The sequence below is a fragment of the Priapulus caudatus genome, unplaced genomic scaffold (assembly GCF_000485595.1).
Source record: "Priapulus caudatus unplaced genomic scaffold, Priapulus_caudatus-5.0.1 Scaffold120, whole genome shotgun sequence".
NCBI classification, from domain to species: domain Eukaryota; kingdom Metazoa; phylum Priapulida; class Priapulimorpha; order Priapulimorphida; family Priapulidae; genus Priapulus; species Priapulus caudatus.
Window position 1 is genome coordinate 626,186 of NW_014577181.1, and position 25,756 is coordinate 651,941.

At 41.8% G+C, this 25,756-nt stretch overlaps 2 protein-coding genes across 5 annotated transcripts in view; both read left to right on the forward strand.

Moving 5' to 3' along the window:
• Positions 1 to 265: 265 nt before the first annotated feature.
• On the forward strand, positions 266 to 15,719 carry LOC106805599 (28S ribosomal protein S5, mitochondrial-like). Of its 4 annotated transcripts, none has more exons than XM_014807260.1 (12): positions 266 to 373; positions 7,336 to 7,449; positions 7,797 to 7,922; positions 8,267 to 8,494; positions 9,819 to 9,853; positions 11,238 to 11,328; positions 11,715 to 11,761; positions 11,978 to 12,035; positions 12,269 to 12,331; positions 12,490 to 12,626; positions 13,148 to 13,246; positions 14,482 to 15,719. In XM_014807260.1, exons 1-12 carry the CDS (start codon positions 295 to 297, stop codon positions 14,686 to 14,688), a joined length of 1,284 nt encoding a protein of 427 aa, XP_014662746.1. In that variant the 5' UTR covers positions 266 to 294; the 3' UTR covers positions 14,689 to 15,719. The 4 variants fall into 4 exon arrangements, with proteins under 4 accessions (XP_014662746.1, XP_014662747.1, XP_014662749.1 ...); XM_014807261.1 differs by having other exon boundaries at positions 267 to 373; positions 14,491 to 15,719; XM_014807263.1 differs by lacking the exon at positions 266 to 373 and adding an exon at positions 410 to 449.
• A 6,627-nt stretch (positions 15,720 to 22,346) lies between these two features.
• LOC106805593 (speckle-type POZ protein A-like) overlaps positions 22,347 to 25,756 on the forward strand; it is a 30,918-nt gene continuing 27,508 nt past the window's right edge. The window contains exon 1 of the mRNA XM_014807247.1: positions 22,347 to 23,184. Within this exon, the coding sequence (XP_014662733.1) occupies positions 22,347 to 23,184 (838 nt within the window). The remainder of the gene's footprint in view (positions 23,185 to 25,756) is intronic.

Here is a 25,756-nt window from a genome sequence, read left to right on the forward strand (position 1 = left end):
TTCGTCGTCGCCGCATATTTTCACGCGAAGCAAATCTATTTTTGGACGACATCGTGCTGTACCTATGTGCTGTACATTCATAGTAAAACAGCCAACGATTCGCGCATGATAACAACACATTTCTAAATTAATATAAATATTATATAGTTAAGAAATCTGTGAATATTTAATGAAAAAATTATGATATTAACTGGCATGCTCCCATTTGTATTCATGCCATGTTTGCGAATAGAAGATCTCCTCAGCAGTGCGCCTCGATCACTCTTTTGCGATTGGCTGGACTCTTAGCGTGTGATGGCGACCAACATCATGGTGACCCCGTGGAGAGCCGCTGCATCTAAAGTTTCATGTGTTTTCTCACAAGTTAGGGCTGGTAAGATATGCCAGTCTACATTTTATATTCATATTAGCTAGTTTTTGCAATAAGACACATAGGCAGTTTTCTTGAGGTGCGGTAGGCCTATCGATTTATTGTTAAAGTTCTTTTCAGCGTGTTAATGTTTAAAATAATATTATATTAATATTACTTATTACTATTATTAGTATTAGTATTACTAAGTAATAGTAATACTAATACTAATAGTAATAGTAATAGTAATACTAATAGTAATAGTAATAGTACTAATACTAACTAACTAAGGCTGAGAGGGTCTATGTCCCCCGGGGTACTGTCGGCAGTGTCGGAACGTACCCTGGGTACGTCCGGTATCGGAACGTACCTGTCACTAAATCATATACGCCGGACGTACTCGCCTAACTGCCACTAAGGCCGAGTCTAGGGAGTCGCTAACGTTACTCCCTAACCTAACCCATTGTCCCCAACCCTAACACGCTAACGATATCAAATTTGTGACGCAGGGTAGGTTCCGGTATACGGACCGTACCCGGGTTACGTTGCCGGCAGTACCCTGGGGGACATAGACCCTATGAGCAATACTAAGTACTATTACTACACTAGTGTCTAGTGTAGTAGTGAGTAGTGATACTAATAGTAATACTAATAGTAATACAGTAATTCTAATAGTAATATTAATAGTGTTAATGTTAGGCAGTGTGTTAATGTTAGGCAGTGTCTAAACCACAGGCACTTGAAGCGTTTCAATAAAATATAATGCTAAATAAATACGAAATCTATTTGTACTACGGAATTTCTTAATGTTTTTTATACTTTCTTTTACAGCTATTACTTGGGCCGCAGTTTCCTGTAAATGTCGTCCAAATCCTATGTACAACATACGTAGACTAGCTGGTACCCGTTCGCCACCTTCACTCCGGCATATATCGGATATCCTTCGCTACACTGACGTTCGTTAGTGTAGCGTGTGGAACTGTTGACCGGGTACCAGTCTACAACATACGCTGCCGGCGGCCATTGCTCTCGCGGCTGCACTGTGCACACTAGTCCGCCACAACTGCAGACGTTTATAGACTCGCTTTGCTATCGAGGTGCGGTTTATCGACCCTGCAGTCACTATTGTAAAATGGTTGCAATTTTGCTCATCTTCGCACATCTTCAAGCTGAGCTATTGCCAATGGGGTCGTTGTCCGTCGTACGTCGTCCTCGTCAACTATTTGCTACGGTCAACGATAACTCACGGAACCGTTTGACCCACATGTTTGAAATTGGGCATAGTTGTTTACTGCTATGCTCCATATTAAACGCCTATTTTGGAGCACGCCAGTTGACGTACTTTCGAGCCACGGCAATTTTGTTAGTCGAAAAATGGGAATTGCCATTAGTCAGTTTCAGGTTCAACGGATTTTGCTTATTTTTGTATGTGAATGAATAAGGCAGGGTTTTGTTATTTTAAAAAAAATTACTCAAATTAAGTATGGTTGTGGTCTAATTATATAAGCATATTCTATATGACACCAGATAAACAAGCAGTCTGTGAGTGTCACACGTCTGGTTCGTTTTAACAAGATTTATTGACAATATACTTTCAATGCAAACAATACTGCTATGAACATATTAATGATTACTACTATTATGATATATATTACTAGTATTTGACTATACATAATTTATGATAAGAAGAATCAAGGCCGAGTGTAGCGCGCACTAACGCGTCATAATTGTGATTCAAATTTTGGTTTATAAGTGATTTATAATTTATATATAATATTCATTTAATTATTATTCTTTCACATACAAAACTTACTCCCCCCCCCCCGAACACATATAATTATCAAGAGGTATAAAATGGGAGTTGCTCCACTATATACTTTTCGTTTCTATAATGTACGTCGATGGTTGCTTCATTAAAAATGACTTCTTCTCACTCAACGTCCATTTGTGTTCTTTTTTGTGTGAGGCTAACAAGTGTTTATTTGAGACTTCATTGATTGTGGGCATTGGATAGGTGAATCGGAGTAGCAGCCTGGAGGGCGTTTGAACGGGGGTATATCCGACCGAAATGATAGTCACAGTACAGACCTTCTGTTTGTACATATCGGTTTCCGAAGAACGTTATCTCCGTTTCAGGACGTTCTGTTTTATGGCAATAATTCATCGCTAGTAAGAGTAACTGTCGATTATTTTTTGGCGCATATTGACTGATTTTTCGATCGGCCAACATTCTGCCGTAGGTATCGGTTCACTCGGAAATAAATTAAGGGCTGACGTCCTCTGTACACGATGGATCTGACAAGGTAAAACAACTCTATAGAGCGATATTGCCCAAGAAAAAAAAAGTTCGACGTTACTGGTAAGTAAATGGCGCAGTAACAGGCTATATAGAGCTGGTCTCGCTCCCGACTTCGTGTCGATTACTCACTCTCGGAGTAACTAAGCTGAGGCCGAGACGATGGAGTGAGTACCAGTGCTATGGACTCATAGGCGGCTGCATCTTTGCAACTCCCATACGAGCCTTGCCATTGTCATTGGAGCGTTGCAAAAACGTTGCAGCGTTGCGGCGCAAGAATGAGGTCACGAAGAGCTCCGGGTGGGGGTTTCTGATTCTGAACGAGCCATTTACATTTCACGTGGGACAAGGTTACGCGAATGCTGAGAATTTCGTCAGTCGCTTTCTGTGTGAGATTTCTACGTGACACAGCTCGTAGCGAACAGAGACAGTATGTTTTATAACAAGTTAATCACTGTTCTTGAAAAGGAAACAAAGAGGAAGCTGTTTGATTTGTGTATTCGTTGCGTGTAAGCAGTGAGGGATCAAGCGAGAGTCGGGCGAATTTTAGGGGATCCGCATTTTTCCTACTGCTATACCTATATACAGGTGTAAGTGTGCAGCAGTGCAGCCGGCGGAGAGCAAATGGCCCTCGCAGCGTATGTTTTGGCATAGGATATTGGACGGAATTAAAGAAACCTGTCGGCCAATAATGAGGTGAAAGGATAGTGATGAAACATTGAGAATTTGGTAGTAAATAGATTTCGTGATTTATTGTAGCCGCATTATATTTGATTCCGACACATGCATTCAAAGTGCCCTGTGGTATAAATGACCGGCACCGGTTTTCGGAGTGGCTGAAAACTAACAACCGGGCGGCTCTCTCTCTGAATGGGTCAGTTATGACATACACAGCGACAATTATATAATAGGACAATCTTTTAATGCAAAATCATAAAGAAATATATTTAATTCGGCGAACGTAAACAGAAGCTTACAGAAAACATAAGAATAAGGGGCCTACAGAAGCAAATCAATGCAAAACAAATAAAAACAAAGAAATACAGAAAGCTGAAGAAAATAAAACAATTTTAGTGGGTTCGAACACGGTACCCTTTACTACATCACGAAGCGAAAGCTCTACCATTGAGCACTGAGAATTTGTTGATATAGACCCTAACCCTAACCAAACCTAACGCAAACCAACGCGCTAACCTATCCGCTAAAATAAATTAAAATTAGCCAAAAATAATAAAAATATAATGAATAAGTGACAAAATTAGCCAAATCAGAGAAAGAGCCGGTTGTTTAGTTTTCGGACTCCGGAAAGCGGATCTGGTTGTTTAGACACTTCCTTAATGGCATGCTGGCTGAGTGGGGCACAGCCACAGCACACAGGCACTTGAGTGCGTCTACTAAAAAAAAATGTAAACACAAAATGTATTTACTACGCAAATTAAGTCTTAAAGGGTCTATTGCGAGAATTTTCCAGTGTTTTCCCCACTTTTTATATCTACCGTTTTGCTTGAGTAAGCAGATTGTCTAGAGTAACGATAAAATGTCTTAGAACCTTCGTATTCACCAATCCAATGAAATCATGCAGCGATTACATATTTGCGTTCTGTTTCTGTTTAGTTCGGCCATCTCTCGAATTTTCTCGCGGTCGCGCGAGACATCTATCACAGTGCAGCAATGCATACCACGCACCATAGAAATCAGGTCAGGTGTAAACACAGACGTTCATACTAGCGTAACAGCAGTGTAGTACTAATGCCGTACGTAAAGTCTGTTATTAGAGAGCTTGTGATTGCCAGTCAGATAGTAACACGCGGGAATGACAATGACATAAAGTCTGCTGAATTATTGACTTAAAAACTCAATAATATATACCAAACAGAATTGCACGCCTTTTGTTTTAATTATGTTTGCTTGTTTGAGACGCCATTTGTGATTTTAGAGAGTCGTGCCGATAAATTTATTGCTGGTATGATGTGGTTAATCAATTTTTCTATGCTATAACTGCATAAAATCTGGTGTTTTGAATGTTGGTATAATTCAGTGATATTTTCCACTGTCAGGTGAGACTATATATTCAGGCTATATTTCGTTTTTCTGAGCCAAAAAACTCGCAATAATCACTTTAATGTTTCTCTACTCTATTTCGCCTATTATTGCCGATAATTATTCGTAAATGCCGGTCAAATGCTCATCTGCAACACACAAGTTCACCGCACGCCCGCCCTGTGCACAAACAACATGAATAAGACTATTAAGAGAGCAGGTAGGAAAGCGTGATCGCAAAATTTACTCGACGCTTGCTTCATTTGACACGACTACAGAACGAAAACACACCAAACAGTCTCCATCTTGGTATCTATCTGTAGCTAAATGTTCAGTTGTTCGAATTAACTCTGTCCTTTGTTCTTATCTACTCCTGCCAGAGATATCTCGTGAAATCCTGCAGGAAATGTTCTCTCCGTGAAAATGTAAAGAGGACGTACGTATCATTCGAAAATCCCTAACGGCGCTACTTTCGATCGATCACTGTAGTCGTGTGTGTGTGTGATGTCACGCCCGCACGCATTATGCTTGGCTTGGCGGGCCTCGAAACGGAGGCTCGGACTCGGAGGCAGGCAGCAGCTCATCCCGGCATGCAATGCACCCCATTACTCGTGTATAAACAGACATCTCGTTCTCTTTACATTTTCATGGAGAGAACATTTCCTGCAGGATTTCACGAGATATCTCTGGCGGGAGTAGGTAAGAACAAAGGACAGAGTTATAATTCGAACAAGTGAACATTTAGCTACAGATAGATACCAAGATGGAGGCTGTTTGGTGTGTTTTCGGTCTGTAGTCGTGTGAAATGAAGCAAGCGTCGAGCGAATTTTGCGATCACGCTTTTCTACCTGCTCTCTTATTCATGTTGTTTGTGCACATGGTGGGCGTGCAGTGTACTTGTGTGTTGCAGATGAGCATTTGACCGACATTTACGGGTAATTATCGGCAATAATAGGCGAAATAGAGTAGAGAAACATAAAGACTTTGTAGTAAATACATTTCGTGTTTATTTACCATTATTTTTTTAATTGAGACGTTCCAAGTGCCTGTGGAGTGAGGCAAGCCTATGGCACATCAATTTCAAATTCAATGGGACATCCGTGGAATCGCACTCCTACTCCTAGAAATATGGTCATACATTGCAAGACATTGAAACTGAAAGTGTATTGACGCTAGTCTCGTATCCTAGTTGGTACAAACTTTATATGGCTCTACCAGTGTAGCACTCCCTCCTGGAGCCAGGAAGACCAGAGGCAGCTAGAGGGACTAGGTGTACTATTAGTGTTACTACTACTAGTATAATTCTACACTATAACGGTAATTAAATCACATCATTGCAATCACAGTGGTTCCCCTGCATTGACACAAGCGAGGTGGGCCGCGTGGCTCAAATTCCCAGCCGCCACACAGAAATTTGTCCAAAACACTGCCTCACTGACGAAAATCACTGTTCTTCCATAGAACAGTGCTTGTAAAAATATAATGCACCAAAATAGCTTAGATTCGAATGCACCAAGTTGCACCATTTTTGCAAAAAATGTCTGGGCGGGGCATGCCCCTGGACGCCACGCCCCTAGCTGGGCGAGCACCTGCGCTGCTCACTTTGCCATGTACTCGAAAAGCGCAAACACACCAACAATTTTTTTACCACCTCACAAACCTTTTTCGCCAGGGTAAACACTGCAATCACATATCAGATGAATACCTCTCCCCTTATATTATCAGAGATAATCAAGCCTAATGATCCCACCACCAATATGTAGTAACATCACCTTAAAATTCTCTATTGCATCCCTGTTGGAATAGGCTACTAGTGGGAGTGGTGGAAGCTAACAACATTCTTGTCACAGCTACAGTTCCATGGCTCATGCAAATGGGTTGAGTTCCTGTCAGATGTAGCAAAATTTGTTGTTGTTTTTAGTATACGTGTTTGGGTACATTCCCTGAGAGCACATATACATAGTTACGATATCACATAGTTGGACACTGAAATCTACTAAAACATGCCATAATTGATAATTTTTCTATTATTCAGATTCTGCTTTCCAGTGTGCAGCCTCACAACTGACGTAGCAATAGCCTCTATGCTCGCACAAAGCGTGTACACAAGGCATCGATTAGTGCAGTTGTTTATTGTCATATGACACTTTGAAGTAGCAATATTATATATATCACATAGATCCTGTCATAGCTCTTTGAAATTAGCCCTGCTGACCACACCCACTGAAACCCAACCAGGTATATGATTCTAGATCAACTAAAACAACCTAAAGAATTGAAGAATAAAAATAAAAGGCATTATTGCTAGCAGGCCTTGTGCACAAATCTGCATCTTAAACAGTTTGGCAGTCTTGTATCTGCTGCTCAAAAACTTGATATAACTATCTCCTAGGTTTATCAATTGCCAATGACAATAAATACCAACAATTACCAATTATCAACCTTATAATTACGCTGAATACAGATTATAGAAAGCAGACGGTATCTGTCAAAGTAGTATGCACAAAGCTAAATCAGCCGCATGTAGTGGAAGCAATCTATCAGCTCAATATGATGCTCTTGCTACGACTACTTTAAGTTTGCATAATAATGACAGGGTGGTAAATTAAGGAATATTAATTCAATGCAATTTATGTTTTACTTCATTTAGATAGTTGCCATGTTATGCTATCACCAGCCTGGTCGGCTCGAGTCACGGTCATACCAACTACCCGTGGTGGTCCACTCTGTGCTATTCACCGACAGTACAGCTTCATGACAAATTGTGAGGAATGGTTGATTATCTGTCACAGATGTAGTAATAATCTGTTTCACTTTACCCTAGACAGCTAGATAAGCAAATGTTAAAGGGTCGTACGTATGAGAATCTTGACATGTAATGTTCTTTTATATATCATTTATTTTTAGAATGTGCAATTACATTTATAATTTGTAACTAAATTTCCTGGAAACAACCATCTACCTATTGAATCTCAAATCAATGTTTTATGATTGCAACAGTAATGACTGTGGTGACGATATGGTTAAACAGTGCATTTATTGTTTCTGAGGAGTTTGTGATAATTTTAATTATATAAGCATTTATGGTTTGACGAACACTTTTCACTATAGTGACTGCAAATGCTCTATGGAAAGGAGTGACAAGTGTAAGTGCAGCAGGAAAAAAGCGAGGAAGAGGCAAGAAAATCCACAGCAAAAGTGTCAAGGATCTCAATCGAGGACAGAGACTAGGGACAGGTGAGGTGTGGTAGTAAATAGGCACGATTTTATGGTAACATAGTGGTAAATATGCCAAGTAGAGGAAACCATTTTAAATTGTAGTCAAATCTATGTATAAGGGTCAGTTGAAAGAAATGCCAAAAATGGACTTTATAAATAGCTGCCCATTCTATAGGTCATGTGATTTAATTGTATAACTGCCAGTCATGGAACATGCAAAAGTGTACTATATAAACAGATGTCTATGCTACAGAGGTGATCACTAACAGGTTTGACTGTTAACGGCCAAAGGGTTCGATGTGAAACATGCCAGGGAATATGAAATCCTGATCTGACATGTAAATTCTATTTTATTTCTTCAGGTCGGGCAAATATAGTCTGGCCAGGCTTAAATGCCCCAGTATTTAGAGGCAAGGAAATTGTAGAAATGAGACAGCTACCTCCAGACCCTGACCGTGAAGCAGAGCTTATACGTATCCGAGATGCTATGGACAAGTTTAGGCCAGTTAAAATTCCACCCATAGAGCGAGGCTGGACAGGAGCGAAGATGCCGGGCAGAAGTGTTGGACCACCGGACCCTGTAGGAGATGGTAAATGTTCCTCCATGGTTTCCTTGGCCAAACAGACTTTGTTCGTTAGCATTAAATTGAGACAATTAGTTTGTTTTTAGCTCATCTGACATAGTCAGATGCAGCTTGTAGATTCGCATGATCGTCCGTCCGTCCGTCCGTCCGTCCGTCAACAGTTGGGCACAAATCTTAACCGCTCGACGTACGGTCACGATATTCGGGGGAATCGTCCAAACGAGTTGGGATGTCGAAGCTGGGGGTCAAAGGTCAAAGGTCAAGAGGTGTAAAAGAAGGGGGAACATTCACTCCTTAACTTAAGGTATAGGGAGGAAATGCAGAATTGCGGCACAAATCTAAACGGCTCGACCTAGGCTCGTGATAATCGGTGTATAGCATCATGGTAGAAAAAGCCCTCACTGTGCCGAAATTGGGTCACAGTCAAAGGTCAATGGCACAGGGCAGATTTTAGACATTTTCTGAGGAATCATGGTCGACGAGCCTTGAAAAACTTTTTGTTTGCAGCGTTACTAGCATTTTTTATGCTTATGAAAGGACCATGAAATGTACCTTCTGCTGACATGCTGAAGAGGAAGTGTCCAGATAACCTTTGACCCTCAGAGGAGGGTTAAACATGGATTTTGTTGCCTGTCTTTAGAAAGAATTTGACTGCCGGTTGCTAAGTAGAATCTAGACGATGCCTGATGTATGAGGCTACAATGTCACAGTGCAATTTCAAAAGCTAAATTTGTAAAGAAGGATTTATGCTCTTTCAAATCGTATAATTTCTATGGCAATTCTGTACTGTCAGGTATGTTACATGTAACATAATCCACTGGCCAGTGCCACTGCCGAGTGCAATGTGGTGGTGTACTGCTGTAAGTTTTTGGCCTGCGATAATTGGTTACAGGTGGCAGCTTCTCTATGCAGCCTGTATGCTTCGTCGGTAAAAATGGATGAGTGCTTACCTATTCTGTTTGCAAATAGTTGATTCTACTACGACGATGGGAGCTTCCATCTTTAAATCTTGAAGACACTTAAACCGTACGCGCCATCTCGTGGGCAAAACTTTCATAACGATCCAACAAACATTCCTTGAGAAGGTTCGATGAAGCCATCCCTGTGGCATTCCACTGTTTCGGCGTGTATGTGAACACATTGGGACTAACAGGGTTATCGTAGAATCCCACCACTCCACCACAGAGTCACCGCAGTAGACGTTAGATCGAGCGCTGTCGCTCCACCGGCTAAACTTGTTTACACAGTAAGAAAAGTGAATATACTGATTAATGGGAACTGAAACTTAACTTGTATGATATAGGAATAATGTCATGTTTGTAATTTTCAGAGAAGTTTGAAGGGTTTGACACCAAAGTATTAGAGGTAAGCTTAGACCATTTAAGATTTAAAGAAATTTAAGCACACGGCCCTTGAAGTGCCATACGTGTTTTGCACAACAGGCATTGCAACTAAATTCTTTTGATTATATAGCGTCATCTGACATAGTCGCAATGCCAGGCCTTGTTAGCAATCGCATTGATCGTCGGTGCGTCCGTGCGTCCTGTTCCGTGCGTCCGTCGGGTGCGTCCGTGCAACAGCTTGGGCAAAATCTTTAACCGCCCGACGTCGGTCACTGATTTCGGGATTGGGGGGCGGTAATCCGAAAACGAGGTTTGCGGATTGTCGAAGCTGGGGTCAAAGGTCACAGGTCCAGAGGTGTAAAAGACGAAGGGGGACACATTCATCCGTTAATCTAAGGTATACGGGAGAGAATGGCAGAATTGCCGCACAAATCTAAACGGTCGACCTAGGCTCGTGATATGTCGGTGTAATAGCACATGGATAGTGAAAAGCCATCACTGTGCCGAATGGAGCGTCACAGGTCCAAGGTCAGATGGGCACAGGGCATGATTTTAGACATTTCTAGAGGACATGGTCGACGGACGGCGATGAAAACTTTTTTGTTTTAGCGGGCGCACGCTAGCATTTATGGCTTTAATAAACGGACCATAGAAATGTCCCTTCTGCTGACATGCGAAGAGTAAGTGTCGGATAACCTTTTGACCTCAAGCCGAGGAGGCTGTTAACTTGGATTGTTGACTGTGTGTTAGAAAGAATTTGACTGCCGCGGTTTGCTAGTAATATCTATACGTGCCTGGATGGTATGAGGCCTGTACGACTAGTCACACTGTGAAATTTCAAAAGCTAAATTTGGTTAAAGAAGTGTATGTTCCTTAAATGGCTATAATTCTATGTCATGTCTGTACTGTCAGTATGTCCATGTAACGTATATGCGCAACTGCCAGTGCTGCTGCCAGCTGCATGTGTTGGTGCAGTTTTTGCCTGCACTTAATTGTTGTACAGGTGGCAGCTCTTCTATTGCAATTTGCAGCCTGTAGGCTTGCCTAGGTAAAGATATGAGTGCTTACCTATTCTGTCTGCAAATAGTTGTTGCATCGCGTATGATGGGACTTCCATTCTTTTATTGAAGTAATTCATTTATAACGTACGCCGCCAATCTCGTCCCAACTTTCATAACGATCCCAACGAACATTCTTGAGAGGTCCTGATACCATCCCTGTGCATTCCACTGTTTCGCGTGTATGTGAACACATTGGGACTAGCAGTGGTTTTGACGTAAGAATGCCACCACTCCACCACATGAGTCAACCGGGCAGTATAGCGTTAGATGAGCGCTGTCGCTCTGCGGCACTTGTATTAGTTTAAATTACATTCTTGTTTACATGGAGTCTATGTGTTTTTCCAGTTTAAAACTGTGTTTACCATGAGTGCCAACTTGGGACGAAAGCGACGAGTCAGTGCCTTTGTGGTTGTTGGCAATGGTAATGGCCTCGCAGGTAATCATGTTGTTAATTAACACCCATGTCATTCATACAGCAAAGTTTTATTTCCAACTCGACAATCTAGTAGAAGTGTAAAGTTACACTGGTGTTACAATGTGATACGTATCTCGATAGGCAGATCACGATATGATATGTATTATATTATACACGGACATAAACGATAAAGGGAGATATTGTAAATTGTATGCTATGGTAAAGTTGTCACGATATGATATGTATAAGGATACACAGACATAAAGGGAGATTTTGTAAATTGTATGCTATGGTAAAGTTGTCATGTCGTGTATGAAATAATAATGTTAACTCGCTAAGTGAAAATAACGTTTGAATGTTATTTTAATTAAAATTTACTAGTCAACCAAATTAATTCGCCATAACAGGTTATGGACTAGGGAAGTCACCGAATGGGAAGGCTGCAATCAGAAAGGTAAGCTTAAATGTATTCTTCTTCTCGAATTGTGAATGTATTTCTACTCTTATCTAGAATGAATCTAAAATGAACAAAAACATATAAAATCTAAGAAGCAGTATGACCATGGTCACTGAGTCGTTTCCTACACATTTCATCAAGTTATCAATTTGGTGCTGTCACAAGTTTATATGCTATATACTCAAATGGCATTGCTGCTTTGTATTTTCACAGGCAAAGAATCGGGCAGCGCAGAAGTTGCAGTTTGTGGAACTGTACAAGAATCACACAAGTAAGTATTTCTGATTCAGTATCAACAATTGTTAGTACTTCATGAAATGTCAGAATATCCAGACATCTTCAAGCCCTCAATACTGATTAATGGATTTTATTATTAGGTATGTTTTAAAAACAAGAAATTATATATTTATCAGAGTACATATGTAGCCTCTTATTATATATGCAACAGTGATCCTTTTTACTGAATGTCTATTATATGAAAACAAATGTCCTGATTTTTTCCAGTTTACCATGATATCTTTACACAATTTTTCTACACCAAGGTCTTCCTAAAACGAAAGCCAGAAGGTAAAACAATAAACTTCTTTTGAACAATTAAATCTAATATTTAGCAGCAAGCTTAAATGTTATATGAAGTGAAATTAACACTCTATCATTAGACAAAACCTTTAGATTTGATATTGAATTGGTAAGATGTATCGATATTGTGTCCTATCTATGAGCAGGATATGGACTTGTGTGTCATCGAGCGATTCGCACCATATGTGAAGTAATCGGAATCAAGGACATGTACGCTAAGGTTGAAGGAGCGACCAATGTTCAGAACATCACTAAGGCACTTCTCACAGGTTTAACACAGCAGGTGTGTAATGTCTCAGATCCAAGAGTACTGTGATATTATGTCTCTGTTTTCTCCTGCCTATCCTGTCCATATATATAAATCTGTTAGATTTTAACTTTAACAGAGATTACCTATCATGTTAGTTTCTTCTGTTTTTGAGTTCCTTTATCGTTTTTTCATTGCCATTTCATTAAATGAAGACCATGCAGTGTTATTCATTGTTTTTGTTAGAGAAATGGGATCATAGTCAAAATAACAAAGCAAATTTGAGGATTGCAAAGAAGATCTCAGTTATTTTTTGTCACATATTTCAAGGAAACTAATAATAGTAGTCTACTTTAAGCTTGTGAAACTTTTAGCTATTCCCTGTTGGTTTAACAACATTATTGTAGTAAGTGTTGCTATGTGGAGGGTTGGTATATTGGTTTGTAAGTAGTAGCTGCCCACTAATGTTTAAAGTCGATATGATGTTGCAGGCCTTTACATTGTATTTTGTGTCACTGTTACCCCTAATATGTTCGACGTTATGTATCCGGTATCAGGAAACACACGAACAGCTGGCAGAGAGGATGAAGCTACTGGTGGTGGAGCAGAGAGAAGAGAGGGATGACCTTCCTGTTGTCATTGCCGAGCCCAGCCAGGTTGTCACTCAGATTTTCTATATGCTACTGCGTAATTCCACTATATTCCACTATATTCCACTAGCATTGGTTCTTGAAGTTTTTGGAATGTAGTTTACCCTCTTAATTCTTAAACAATTTTCTCATACCATCTGTCAAACAGTCACAATATTCTTACAACTAAATTACAGGCAAAATTACATTCTTATTACGTTTTTGAAGTAAACATACAAATATGCCTAATAAGACAGCACACAGTGGGGAAAATTTGATTAGAATAACGTTAATTGAACCAGGCATATTTTGCACCCTCAGACATAACATTTTGTCCTCCAGATTAACAACCGTCATAATCTAGCCAACCTGTCACCAATATCTATATCAAGAGTAGATAATAGAAGAAGAGTATGACACCGTTTTAACAACGTTTTCAACTTGTAAATATTCTGTCAATATGTGAATAAATATAGTCAAACTTTACCTTGTTTTCGTCTATGATTCTCCCTTAATCATATGACACCACCAATTTACCTGAAAATCGTATGTGTTCTTCAAAAAAGTTATTTGAATACGACACGGTTTCACAGTTTTAACAAATGGACGCATCTCCGCGACGAAACTTTGTTATGGGATTAGTGTTCTATTGTCTATGACGGAACGCTGGGGGCTGTGGTGGAAGTAAGCACAGTAACAGCACTTGTTTCGCTTCATTATCATCAGGAACACGATGGCAACACAGCTAAAATCAGCTGCTAGCTTGCCGTGAGCACACATGTATTTTTAGCACGCTGGAAACGCTACACGCTGAATACAATTTGATGTCTAATAATCCCCAACAGACCCCAGCGTTCCGTCATAGACAATAGAACACTAATCCCATAACAAAGTTTAGCCGCGGAGATGCGTCCATTTGTTAAAACTGTGTGAAACCGTGTATTCAAAGAACTTTTTTGAAGAACACATACGATTTTCAGGTAAATTGGTGGTGTCATATGATTAAGGGAGAATCATAGACGAAAACAAGGTAAAGTTTGAATATATTTATTCACATATTGATAGAATATTTACAAGTTGAAAACTATGCAAAACGCTTTAAAAACGGTATCATACTCTTCTCCTATTATCTACTCTTGATCTATATGGTACTATAAGTGTATCCAGGTGCGGTAACCTCTATATTGCCAGTGTCTATGATATATTGTGTACCTGTATGTTAGATATTTCTATGAGTGGCTGTTCTTAATGATCGGCATCAATGCCAGCAGGTGAGGGACAAGATAGCAGCAGATGAGGAGCACGACTATGACATGATCCACAGCAAGGGGCGCGTGGAACTCATCAAGCCGAAGTCGCTGCCCTTCTATGCGAAGTTCGATAGCTACAAGAAGAAGATGAAACGTCTGGCTGCCTTCAGGAACCAACGCCAACGACAGATCCAAATTTGGGCATCGCAGCAGCAGTGAAAATGTACACTCGTCGTTAACACACGCTGGAATGCATCATCAGGTGGCGCCACCGATCCAAGCAACGGTCTAGAAGTGGGTGTAAAATGTCTGTCGATTGAAGGTACAATGTGCAAGTAGTACATGAGAGGAAATCTGTTGTACGCACCTGTTGAAACCGCGTAAGATGGTGAAACATTGCAGAAACACTTGGCAATGTAGAGCACCCCTAAGCACGTGGTGAGGTGATCGATGTGACTAGCAAAGTTTTATATGTATCAAGGAGAATTGATTGCAAGCAGTGTAGTCGTTTTAATTGGCTTATAGACTTTCCAAAATTGTTCATGGGAACAAACTTGTGCACAAGACTGCAATTATGCTTGATATAAATGCATAGAGTAAGAACTGTGGAGTTACATAGACACGCGTCTTTTGTATCTCGTAGCAGTGTGGGAAAAATGAAATTTGACAGAACACATTTTTCTACATGCCTGGAAGATACGTTTCTGTAATTCTCTAATCTGTTGCATGAAATTATCACACTACGAATTAAAAACTAGCGTTCCAATAGGAAAGTCTAATATGGTTGTCACTTTCGTCTGTGAATTAGTCATGTACATACACTGTATCAAAAAGAAAATAATAAGAATTTGTTTAAACCGAAATTTTCGTTTTATATTAGTAATATAAATCTGTACAGCATATTATAGTATCATATAGTATAGTGTAGGTTTATATTAGTAACATAAATTTGCATCATATATATCACATTTATAATTGTTCAAAATACATTCTAACATAGAATAAAGGTAACATAAATGCAAGAATGGGTAATTATTAGAAAACATGATAAAACTACTGTTTTGGTTAAAATGGTGTTACTACACATAATATGCAAAAGTATTTTATTATACATTTATATTCTTTATAATTGTGATATGCTTCGTGACAATGCGCGTGGCATACGCACCATAACATAAGTGATATAATACTGGCTTGAAATTGGCATTAAACATACCAGTATGGTTTCAGAATATAGACACATTTCAATACATGTATGGATATGATTCTTACATCCAATTATTAATTATTTTTAAGTAGTTCTGATACGAATTACACTGTACTATTCCCAATAAACTAGTGATGACACCAGTAGTACAATCGCTCAAAGGAATAGGGTAACCTTTATGGAGATGCACGGAGCAATTACCAGAATGTTGTAACCTATGTGTCCAAGACAGGTGGTTGTTTAAAAAGAATGCTTTTCGCCTTTGCTGCTCGTACATTGAAAGATTTGCCTCGTGATGCTTTCTCCCTCTTCCTGCTAGCTCTGATAGCTGCACAGTAGTCCTTGATCAAGTGTGCAATCTGGGATGCCTGGAAAATGAAACCATATTCCATATTATTTTAATTATTAATTTCACACTATTCTGGTGTGTGTATGAGAGAGGGGGCCAATAACTAAATATGTGTGTATCAGGTTGGATACTAAAAAATAATATACACACATAGATGTCTGTAGCGCTTAACAACACTAATGAAGACAGCGTTCTAAATTTGCTTTTCTAATTGTCTGGGGACAAGCATAGCTAATGATACTTATAGAAATAATGGCATCATTTGCACTGATCCCCTCATTTTACCTCATTAGCTTGCATTTCTATGCACAATCATTGTCACAAGCACACTTTAATGATGAATAAAATATAACCAATAAGAATGAGAAATAATGATCATGATAATGATGATGAAAAGACATCATTTATAGCTAAATCTTTGCATCTATATCAGGAGTAGATAATAGATAATTCCCTATTATCTACTCCTGATCTATATTCAAATTTTTGATTGCAGTCCTCATATAGAGCAAGGTAAATTTAATTTTAGATGCAAAATTTGTATGCATGGCAATCTCATATAATATCGTAACAAATTGACGTTGATAACAATATAACTCGTAAATAGTAACAATGATATTAGTACAGCAACACGTCTGTTCTTCTCTGGGCTTAGCTGAAATGTTGCCTGGTTTTACAAGACTGAAAATCGTACTTAAACTGGTTTATATCGGCATTATTACATTAGATTATATACATGATGTAGCTACCACACGAAGTTAGAACAATTGTGTCACACACCCAGAGTGTGATATAAACAATACACATTTTAAACACTACATCAGTTACTGTGGCAAGAATAAAAATGACAAGCACATTATTACGATTAAATTAACTTGATGACATTGCCAGAAATTAAAACCAATGCACAATAGTAACTCACTTCTGTTGTGTTAAAAATGAACTTTTCTCCCCTAGCAACGTCTCCAACAACAATCAACAGCTGCTTGTTACCAGGGCTGTAGTTCACTATCTGGTCATAGATGTGCGTGTTTAACACATCCTAGTAAAAAGAAACGGCGTGATTTCATTTCACTCATTAAATATAAACAACAATAACTGAAAGGATGAATGCTTTTGATGACTAATATTTCTTTGTAGTTGTTGAAATTTATTGAGCATACCACATAGAACCTATAAATAGATAAATATCGTGAAATCCAAACGTTACAAAGGATTTATAATGAACCTGTTCACTTTTTCTAGCTGCAGTTCGATAACATCAGACTATTAATTACTCGCCGTTTCACTGTGGGTTCTCAACTTCACATATAATGTGATGGCGTCAAATAATATGGGTTTGTGGTGACATGTACGTATATCATACCCTGTGGTGGGGCTTCAGGAGATGTACCCCAGCTTCACTCACAGCTAACCACAAAGTCTTCGGTAGGTTTGACGTGTACGTTTGCTGGAAAAAAACGGAGAAACCAGTATTTAGCCATTGTAAATGACATGCGTGTAGTATTTATGCGTTGCATACAAAGTATACACGATATACATATAATAAAGGCATATTGATTATGAACAGTAGAGTAGTCTTATTATGGGTGTTTTTGACAATGAAAATTCCCACGTTCACCCGAACAACGGCGTAATTTTCAGTAGTTATTTCAGCGTTAAAAACGCACGGATTTAATCGATTTTTTGTGGTATGTATATTTACGAAATTACTGATATCCTGAATTATTTATGCACACATTTTATTTCACGATCAAATACTCTATTTGAAGAATAAACGCGAAGAAAATTATGCCACATAGTAATTGGGTATTTCTAAGTGCTGGAAAATTAAAAAATATAATTGCATAACTAAATCAAATTCAGACGACTTTCATTAGGAAAATGGACAAATAGGAACATCTAACACCTATTGAACGTGAGTTTTTTTCACAGAAACAATTTCCTAAGCGACGCATAGTGAACTAGAGCACTCGGAGAGCACAGACCTCCGCCAAGGCAGCTCAATTCTCTCACTGTGACAAATTTTATTAATTGGATCCGGATCACCACCACAATGTAATCAATTCTAAGTTACCCCATTTCTGACCTAATCGCTGAATAATTTAATTAAATTAATTAATTAATTGGATCGCGGATCACCACCAAAATGTAATCAATTCTAAGTTACCCAATTTCCGACCTATCCTGAAAATTTTATTAATTAATTAATTAATTGGATCCGGATCACCACCAAAATCTCATCAATTCTAAGTTAGGCGATTTCTGACCTATCCTGAAAATTTATGACAATCCGTCCATAACTTTTAGTTAGGCTGTACACGCACAAACCAACAAACACACGCCGGTGAAAACATAACCTCTTGCCAACCCCTTGGCGGAGGTAATTATCTAAGTGAATTTACGTGCATCTTTAAACTGAACTGAATTAGTCATGTACCGACTTTTGCCATTATAACAAAAATAAATACATTTTTGCATCTGAATTTCTGCGTGAAATATATGTTATAATACATAGCACAACTGAAAGACATCGGCCGGAAGTCGAACGTCAGTTAATTAACGTTTCTCCCGAAAAGCCACTAAATACACCGCCGTCACGTATCCGACTTCCGGCCACGAGCCGCGTTTCCGCAATAATGCAATATCGCCGGATTTCACGAGCAACTCGGCCGTTATTATGCAGACAAAGTACTTAATTATTAGATGTTAATTAGCGCGTCATCTCGTTAAGCGGAGGCGAGTGCGCGGGGGATAGGCTGGCGAGCGTGGCCGCACATCGCGAGTCGCGGCTCTCACTGTCAGCATGAATCGTCGGCGGCGGCATCCTCAGATGTCTGACTTCAGCGTTAATGCGACTGCCTCGCGTGATTGGAAATTCAACTGTGGCTCAGCTGGCCGCGCTGCTGCCAAATTATCCTCCCCCGCATTGGCGTATCGGTTCGTCGACTACGTTCTACAGATATATATATATATATATATACAAACACACACGCACGCGCGCACGCACGCACGCACGCACGCACGCACGCACGCACGCACGCACGCACACACACACACACACACACACACATATATATATATATATGTATATATATACGCACGCATGCACGCACGCACGCGCGCGCACACACACGTACGCACGCACACACATATATATATATTTCCGCAGAACGTAGTTCGCACCAGACAAGAAAACATTTGCATATATATATATATATATATAAATATATGCAAATGTTTTCATGTCTGGTGCTGTTCATGCTCGCTAGATTATGAGTGAATACGCGCCGCGCGTTAGGAGATTATTCAATGGCGCGAATGAAGGAGAATCATGAACGCGAACACAGCCATTTGTTCACAGAATCCTGCATTCGTTAGTTCAAACGATATCGTACATGAAAGTAACGACAGAATCATCACTGCGTCGAAACGAATCAGCCAGGCAGCACGCGTGGGACCAGAAGCCACGCAGCGGCAATTGTGCAAACGCGAGACAATGCTAACTGCAGCCACAGCGAAAGCGAAAAGCGTCTTACGTGCACGTAATTTCTGCTTCGTTTCGCTCGAATGTCGGCTTCGTTGCGGCACCTATGCCGCAGAGAACGAAATTGGAACGACATGGAAAGCATGACCAATGAATTTCTTTGCATGGGGGAGACGGAATGTGATAAAATAGTAACTTGTGAAGCGACATCGTTGATGTAAATCCGCCACTGTTGCTTCGCCGCTAGGGCTCTGACACAAAGAAAGAAAAATCCAGTCGAATAAGTTGAGAATCTCCGAACACAAAATTGTCAGCAAAGCTATAATTTCTCTGCACGTGCTTACAATGATGGCGTCTAGATGGCGGACAGACGGGATTGAGTTGGTTCGGATTCATTCATATATCTACATAGATGTGCGGTCAAATCTAACTAAGCACGAGAGTTGTCATTTGCATTACCACTCATTTAAAGTAGCTAAAATATCCAAGTTGATCTAACTAGGTTTCTAGCAGCCGATTTTTAATTAAGTGAACTCATATGAGAAAACTTGCGTGGCGTAATAATGGCATCAGAAAACATTACTCTCTCTAGCTAAAGCAGCAGCCATCGTCCACAACTCGACTAAGTCCTTTCCAAGCTTCCCTCCCACTCACCCATAAATACACCCACCGACCCAACTAGCCCAATCACCCGCTAACTCCCTAACTCGCTCATAGATTCACGCACGCACTCACACATTTACGCCGCACTCACCAAAGCACTTACTAATTCGCTCATCTAACAACCCATCCACTTACTAATTCCTTTACACTCTCTCCTGCTAAATCTCTCGCATTCGCTCTCTCCCCTAGTATTTTTCTCACACCACTACGCAGTACGTACAAGCCTAATGCTCTGCTACGCTACCTGATGCTACGTAAGTGGCAGTAACAATTAAGTTATACATTACGCGTCAGGCGCACCTATATTAACAGTTATCAGTTATATTATAATCCGTAATTAGTGACTACAAGTACATGTTGCGCACATTCATGAGCATTATCCTGCATCGGCCTCGAGGCATTAGTAGCAGCAATCATCGAGGCAGATAATAACAAGTTGATGAGCGGTTAGCTTGAAATTACATGCAGACAAATATCGCTCGGTGACACGGCGTATTACGGCCTTCTTTATACGCTCTTGGGCGTATCCATCACATAGGCATTATATTCCGTCGATGCTGTACGAGCTATTCACGTATTTACGCACAATGCCATACAGATATTACATGCGTGTACGTACGCTATTCACCACCAACTTGTTGTTGCTTATACAGACATTCTAGCATAGTAGGGATCAGCCGGTCAATACTGCGAGGAAGAAGTAGTATTATAGTTTCTGCCAAAAACGAATTGTCCATTGAATGTGTTTAAACGGGTTGGATTGCGAATTTCTATTTCTATTTCGTCCTAGCTCTCACGAATGATAGTGAAGGTCACTCTAGTCACCGCACATATGCGCCTTACTGTTCACAATTTGCCCATTATCATTGCCAATTTAAATATTCCGTCGAGAAAAATACCGTCGGCGCGAATATTTGTTTGCTGGCTGCGCTAGTCAATTGAATTTGCATGCAATGCTAATGCAAATGGCGCTGATACTCAATCTGAGCTACGGCATTAAAATTCTGCCTTTACGATTCTCGACGTCTACGATGTCAATCGCTTTCCTCTATTAGCCGCCCGGCAGAGCGGCGGCAGTTACCAAAGCTGACGAGGCAATGGTGCGCGAAAACGATCCCCTACCACTAGTCTTCTTCGGCAACCCGAGTTAGCCTCTTCTATACGATATGTGACAGGCATGACATTTCCTTCGCGTAGGCGTGCTCTCATGCCAAGTCATACACACCACCCCCGCGCAGCAACCCACCGAAAAGAAATGCCCACCCATCTACACGCACGCCTGCCCACCCATACACACCCACCCCCGCGCAGCAACCCACCGAAAAGAAAAGACAGTAAAAACGGCGCGCTAAAAATCAATATCGGCTCCAGCGGATTGGTATAAGTCTAGAAGGTGATGTCATTAGCGCGGCGGCCAATCAGCTTGCGCGGACGCTCGCACGCCGGATCAGCTGTGCTGTGAAGCAAGAGAGCGTGTGGCTGAGGCTTCACTCGTAAGCGCGCCACGTTTAGGCAGAAAGGACGGCGCTCTCCGCCTGCTCGCGTGCGTGTTTGTCTATATGTGTATATGTGCGAAAGAATTATCAGGATTGCATGCGAAAGAATTATTAGGATTGTGTGCGGGAGCTTCCTAATTTGAGAGTTGTTTACGTGAAGACGCATCGATGCGTGGAGGAACGCTGAATATATGGCACAGATAGATGGATATTCGTCGCATGTGCATACGACGCGATGACGACGAATCGACCTTGTAGGTCAGATCGCATAGTGGTGATGTACTAACGGCGTCGGATTCTCTCGTCGACCGCTTCTCCCATTCTCTCTGTCTCTCGCTTGCTTCTGTTTGTAAAAGCTGCGAGCTGCGACATTTGTCGGCTTATATTTACCCTCAGCTCCCCGGAGGCCTCCGGGTGAACCGCGCGCATGCGTGTGTGACGACACAAGTGTCAACAAGCCAAGTAGCATTGCGACTTGGTGGATGTAAGTGTCACTCTAAGCCCGTATACGTCTCGCTGTTCCATCGCTCGCTCGCGTTTACGCGACCCTCCCCCCATTCTCTATCTCTCTCTTTCTCTCTCTCTCTCTCTCTCTCTCGCTCTCTCTCTCTCTCTCTATCTCTATCTCTGTCTCTCTTGCCGGCTCCTCGCCGGGGAGATGTGCATGCGGCCAAGATGGCGCATTACACGTTCCAAACGCCGGACTTCGCGACGCGCTTCAAGGCCAACCCGGACGAGCTGTTCATGGATTTCTACTCGTCGTACATCGCCGACAACGTGTGCAAGATCCAGTGGCGCGTCTACTTCAAGCGGCACGTGCGCGACAACACGCAGAAGGAGTACATCTCCGCCTACCTGAAGCTGCTCAAGTTCTTCGACCGCTCGCACCGCTCGGTGAGCTGTCGCGGCAACCTCGAGGTCACCTACTCGATCGGCATACGCGACGACGAGTGCCAGTGCGTGCACAGCAAGTCGGCGACGCACAACGACTGGGGCAACGACTGGGGCTGGCGGGAGTTCCTCCCGCTCGAAGCTCTCGACGACTACGTCCTGCCCGACGGCTCCCTCTTCGTCTTCTGCAACGTCGACGTGCGGCAGGCGGGTCGTCACAGCATCCCGCCGAGCCCGCCCGCACTGCCCTGTTCGAACAGTAACCGCCGCAGCCTGCTGCTCGTCGGCAACAGCTTCTACGGCGCGCTCGGCTCGCTTGGAGAGCGTCTGCTGAACGACAAGTGCCACATGGACGTGACGATCACGGCAGGCGAGAAAAACACGGTCAACTTCCAGGCGCACAAGTCCGTGCTGTCGATACAGTCGCCGGTGTTCGCGCTGACGTTCGACCACAACAAGTACCTGCCCGACCTGCCCGTCGGACACTCGCACCTCAGGATAAAGGACTTCGACGGCGACACGGTGCGAGAGATGCTCACCTACATCTACACGGGTCATACGGACAAGCTGACCGAGATGGCGCATCTACTGCTGCCGGCCGCCGAGAAGTATCAACTAGAAGGTGAGAATATGTGCCTATATGTATGCTTATAATATGTATATATGCGTGCGTGCGTGCGTGCGTTGTGTGTGTGATGTGTGTGTGTGTGTGTGTGTGTGTGTGTGTGTGTGTGTGTGTGTGTGTGTGTGTGTGTGTGTTTGGTTGTGTATGTGTATGTGCGTGCGTGCGGAGTTTACACCGATATAATGATAAGGAAGAAGAAAGAGGGAAGGCATGCGCAGGAAGGCAGACAGAGCGACACACATGGGCGTCAGACATACACACCACACCACGCCACGCCACGCCACGCCACGCCACGCCACGCCACGCCACGCCACGCCACACCACACCACACCACACCACACCACACCACACCACAAACACGCACGCACGCACGCATGCACGCCACACAGAGATGGGGGAAGAAAGGGAGAAAGAAAGCCCAACACATACGTCCGTGTTAATGCGTCAACATGTGTCGCGTTTTCTTTACGTATACATTTTGGAGCTTTTCACTTTCTACGCATACTTTACTCGAACATCCCTATTTTATATCGACTCGTGATCAGCTCCTATGTTCAGCAGGTTATGAAAGCGTGCAGAGCTAAACTGAACAGTTATCCTTGAAAGGGACGTGTAAGTAACGCTCACGTGCAAACAGAGTGAAACCATGCACAGTAGAAATTAATAGCACCGAGGTGAAACGCCGCAGCATCACCAACGCACTGAGCGTTAGAGTGAAACTCACGATCAAAACATAGGCGCAAGACAGCAGTGATGAAGATCCATGACAGCGTCATGCAGATCTGCGTGCGAGAGTTTTTTTTTAGCAGCGAGCCATCACGGGTCACGGCGGATTGGGTGTAAATCAATTTCGCCCCTCGCGGGTCTCCCACTGCTCATCGTCTGCTCACGGCGCGCCCATTCACACGCGCACATCGATTTCCCTCCGTACAAAACACGATGTATTATATTCTCGTCCGAAAGAGCGGCCCTGAAAAGAGCATGTTGCCAATAGGGAGTGCAAATACACAGAGAGGATGGATTCGCTGGCAGTTATGGCTTCTATATGTACGTCTATATAAGTGTATATGGAGCTGGTGGGGTGCGCCATCACTCGTGCGTATCTTAGCATATTACCGCGCTCTCGCCTCACAGTGAAGTGTTCGTGTAATTAATTAGTGTATAATAATCAAATAGAAGATCTTAGCGTGCTTGGCGCATTTTCGTGTGAAATACATAGAAGCCCGGGAAGTCCCTAAAAGATGTGTGTATTTGTAGATTCGCCGCTGCATGGGTACATAAAACTGTTCGACGTGAATTTGTTCGAGATAACGAACAATTTCGTATGCAAATCGAATCATTTGCAAGGAAAGATTACTCAATATTTAACGTTTACTACACCATCCGTTTCATCCATTTTCTATGACTTCATTCTAATATAATCAACATCAAATGAGAGGCGGATTAGCAGCACAGCCGGAGCCCGTTAATAGATCATCTTCAATCATTGTCGTCTCAATACGGGTTAAAAGTCACTAATCCGCAAGGTGACGCTTCGCCAGCTTCGATAGTTCGGAACCACGATTTGAATATGTCGGTAATTTAAAATTTTACCCTCTAATTTACTTATTTTTATATCACAGTACAGTAAACCTATGTTATAGTAAAGTAAAGCTGTGCAATACCTCTACTATTTTGTCCCAAAGAGGCCCACGGAAGCCTGAGCTACGTTTATACTTATGTAAGTTGTATCGGTATCGGTAATACTGCAATATACGCATTATTTTGCTCTTTGTAAGCTCAGCTCCGATGCTTCGGAATTCACACTAATCTAGACCAGGTCTGGCACCAAGCTTTCCAGATTAGTGAGGTCCAACCTGTACCAATAATAATCTAATGAATATTTCTGCAATTAACAGCGTAGCTAACTGTGAACGGTGCACATATAAAGCTGGGTTTACACTACCAATTTTGTGTTGGCGAATTGGCGAATTGGACCACGATAAGGCTATGTGTCAACCTCATGCTCTAGCGTAAGCCGCAGCGCCTGGAAGTAGAGATGTGCACTCTTCGTGCTCAAAATCAAAAATACGTTGAAAAAGAATCTTGTTCCATTAAATCGATGTTTCTTGTGCATACACCCAGCGTGGACTTCCGTCCCTTCAACTCATTGCATTACTTGTGCTAATGCGCTAATGCGTTTTCGTTTTATGCAAATCGATATAACGGTGGCTACCATAGCTCGCATTTCCACGCTGAATCAACACAGCATCGGCGCGGCGTCTTCGCTTACGTTTGCCCAACGCCAGTGTCTGTCAGACACGAGCGCGAGCAAGTGGTGACATTCCTCTTCCATTGGACGTTGATTCTCAGCGGTGACCTTCTGCGGGTTATTGTCAGCCTGCGCGCTGCCACTTGTAACATGTAACATGTCTGACAAGCGTAAGACATGGGCGACGACAATTGACGATGATACTCTTAATAGAAATATCATCTCCGCCTATCAAATGCTACGATAGTAATGCAGGAGAGAGAGAGAAAGAGAGAGAGAGAGAGAGAGAGAGAGAGAGAGAGAGAGAGAGAGAGAGAG

Excerpts from the sequence above, each read along its gene's own strand:
- LOC106805599 (XM_014807260.1), top strand. The coding sequence starts at position 295 with ATGGCGACCAACATCATGGTGACCCCGTGGAGAGCCGCTGCATCTAAA. Across the intron at positions 374-7,335 it reads TTTCTCACAAGTTAGGGCTG|ATAGTTGCCATGTTATGCTA; the intron begins GTAAGATATGCC and ends TACTTCATTTAG. Across the intron at positions 9,854-11,237 it reads TTGACACCAAAGTATTAGAG|TTTAAAACTGTGTTTACCAT; the intron begins GTAAGCTTAGAC and ends GTGTTTTTCCAG.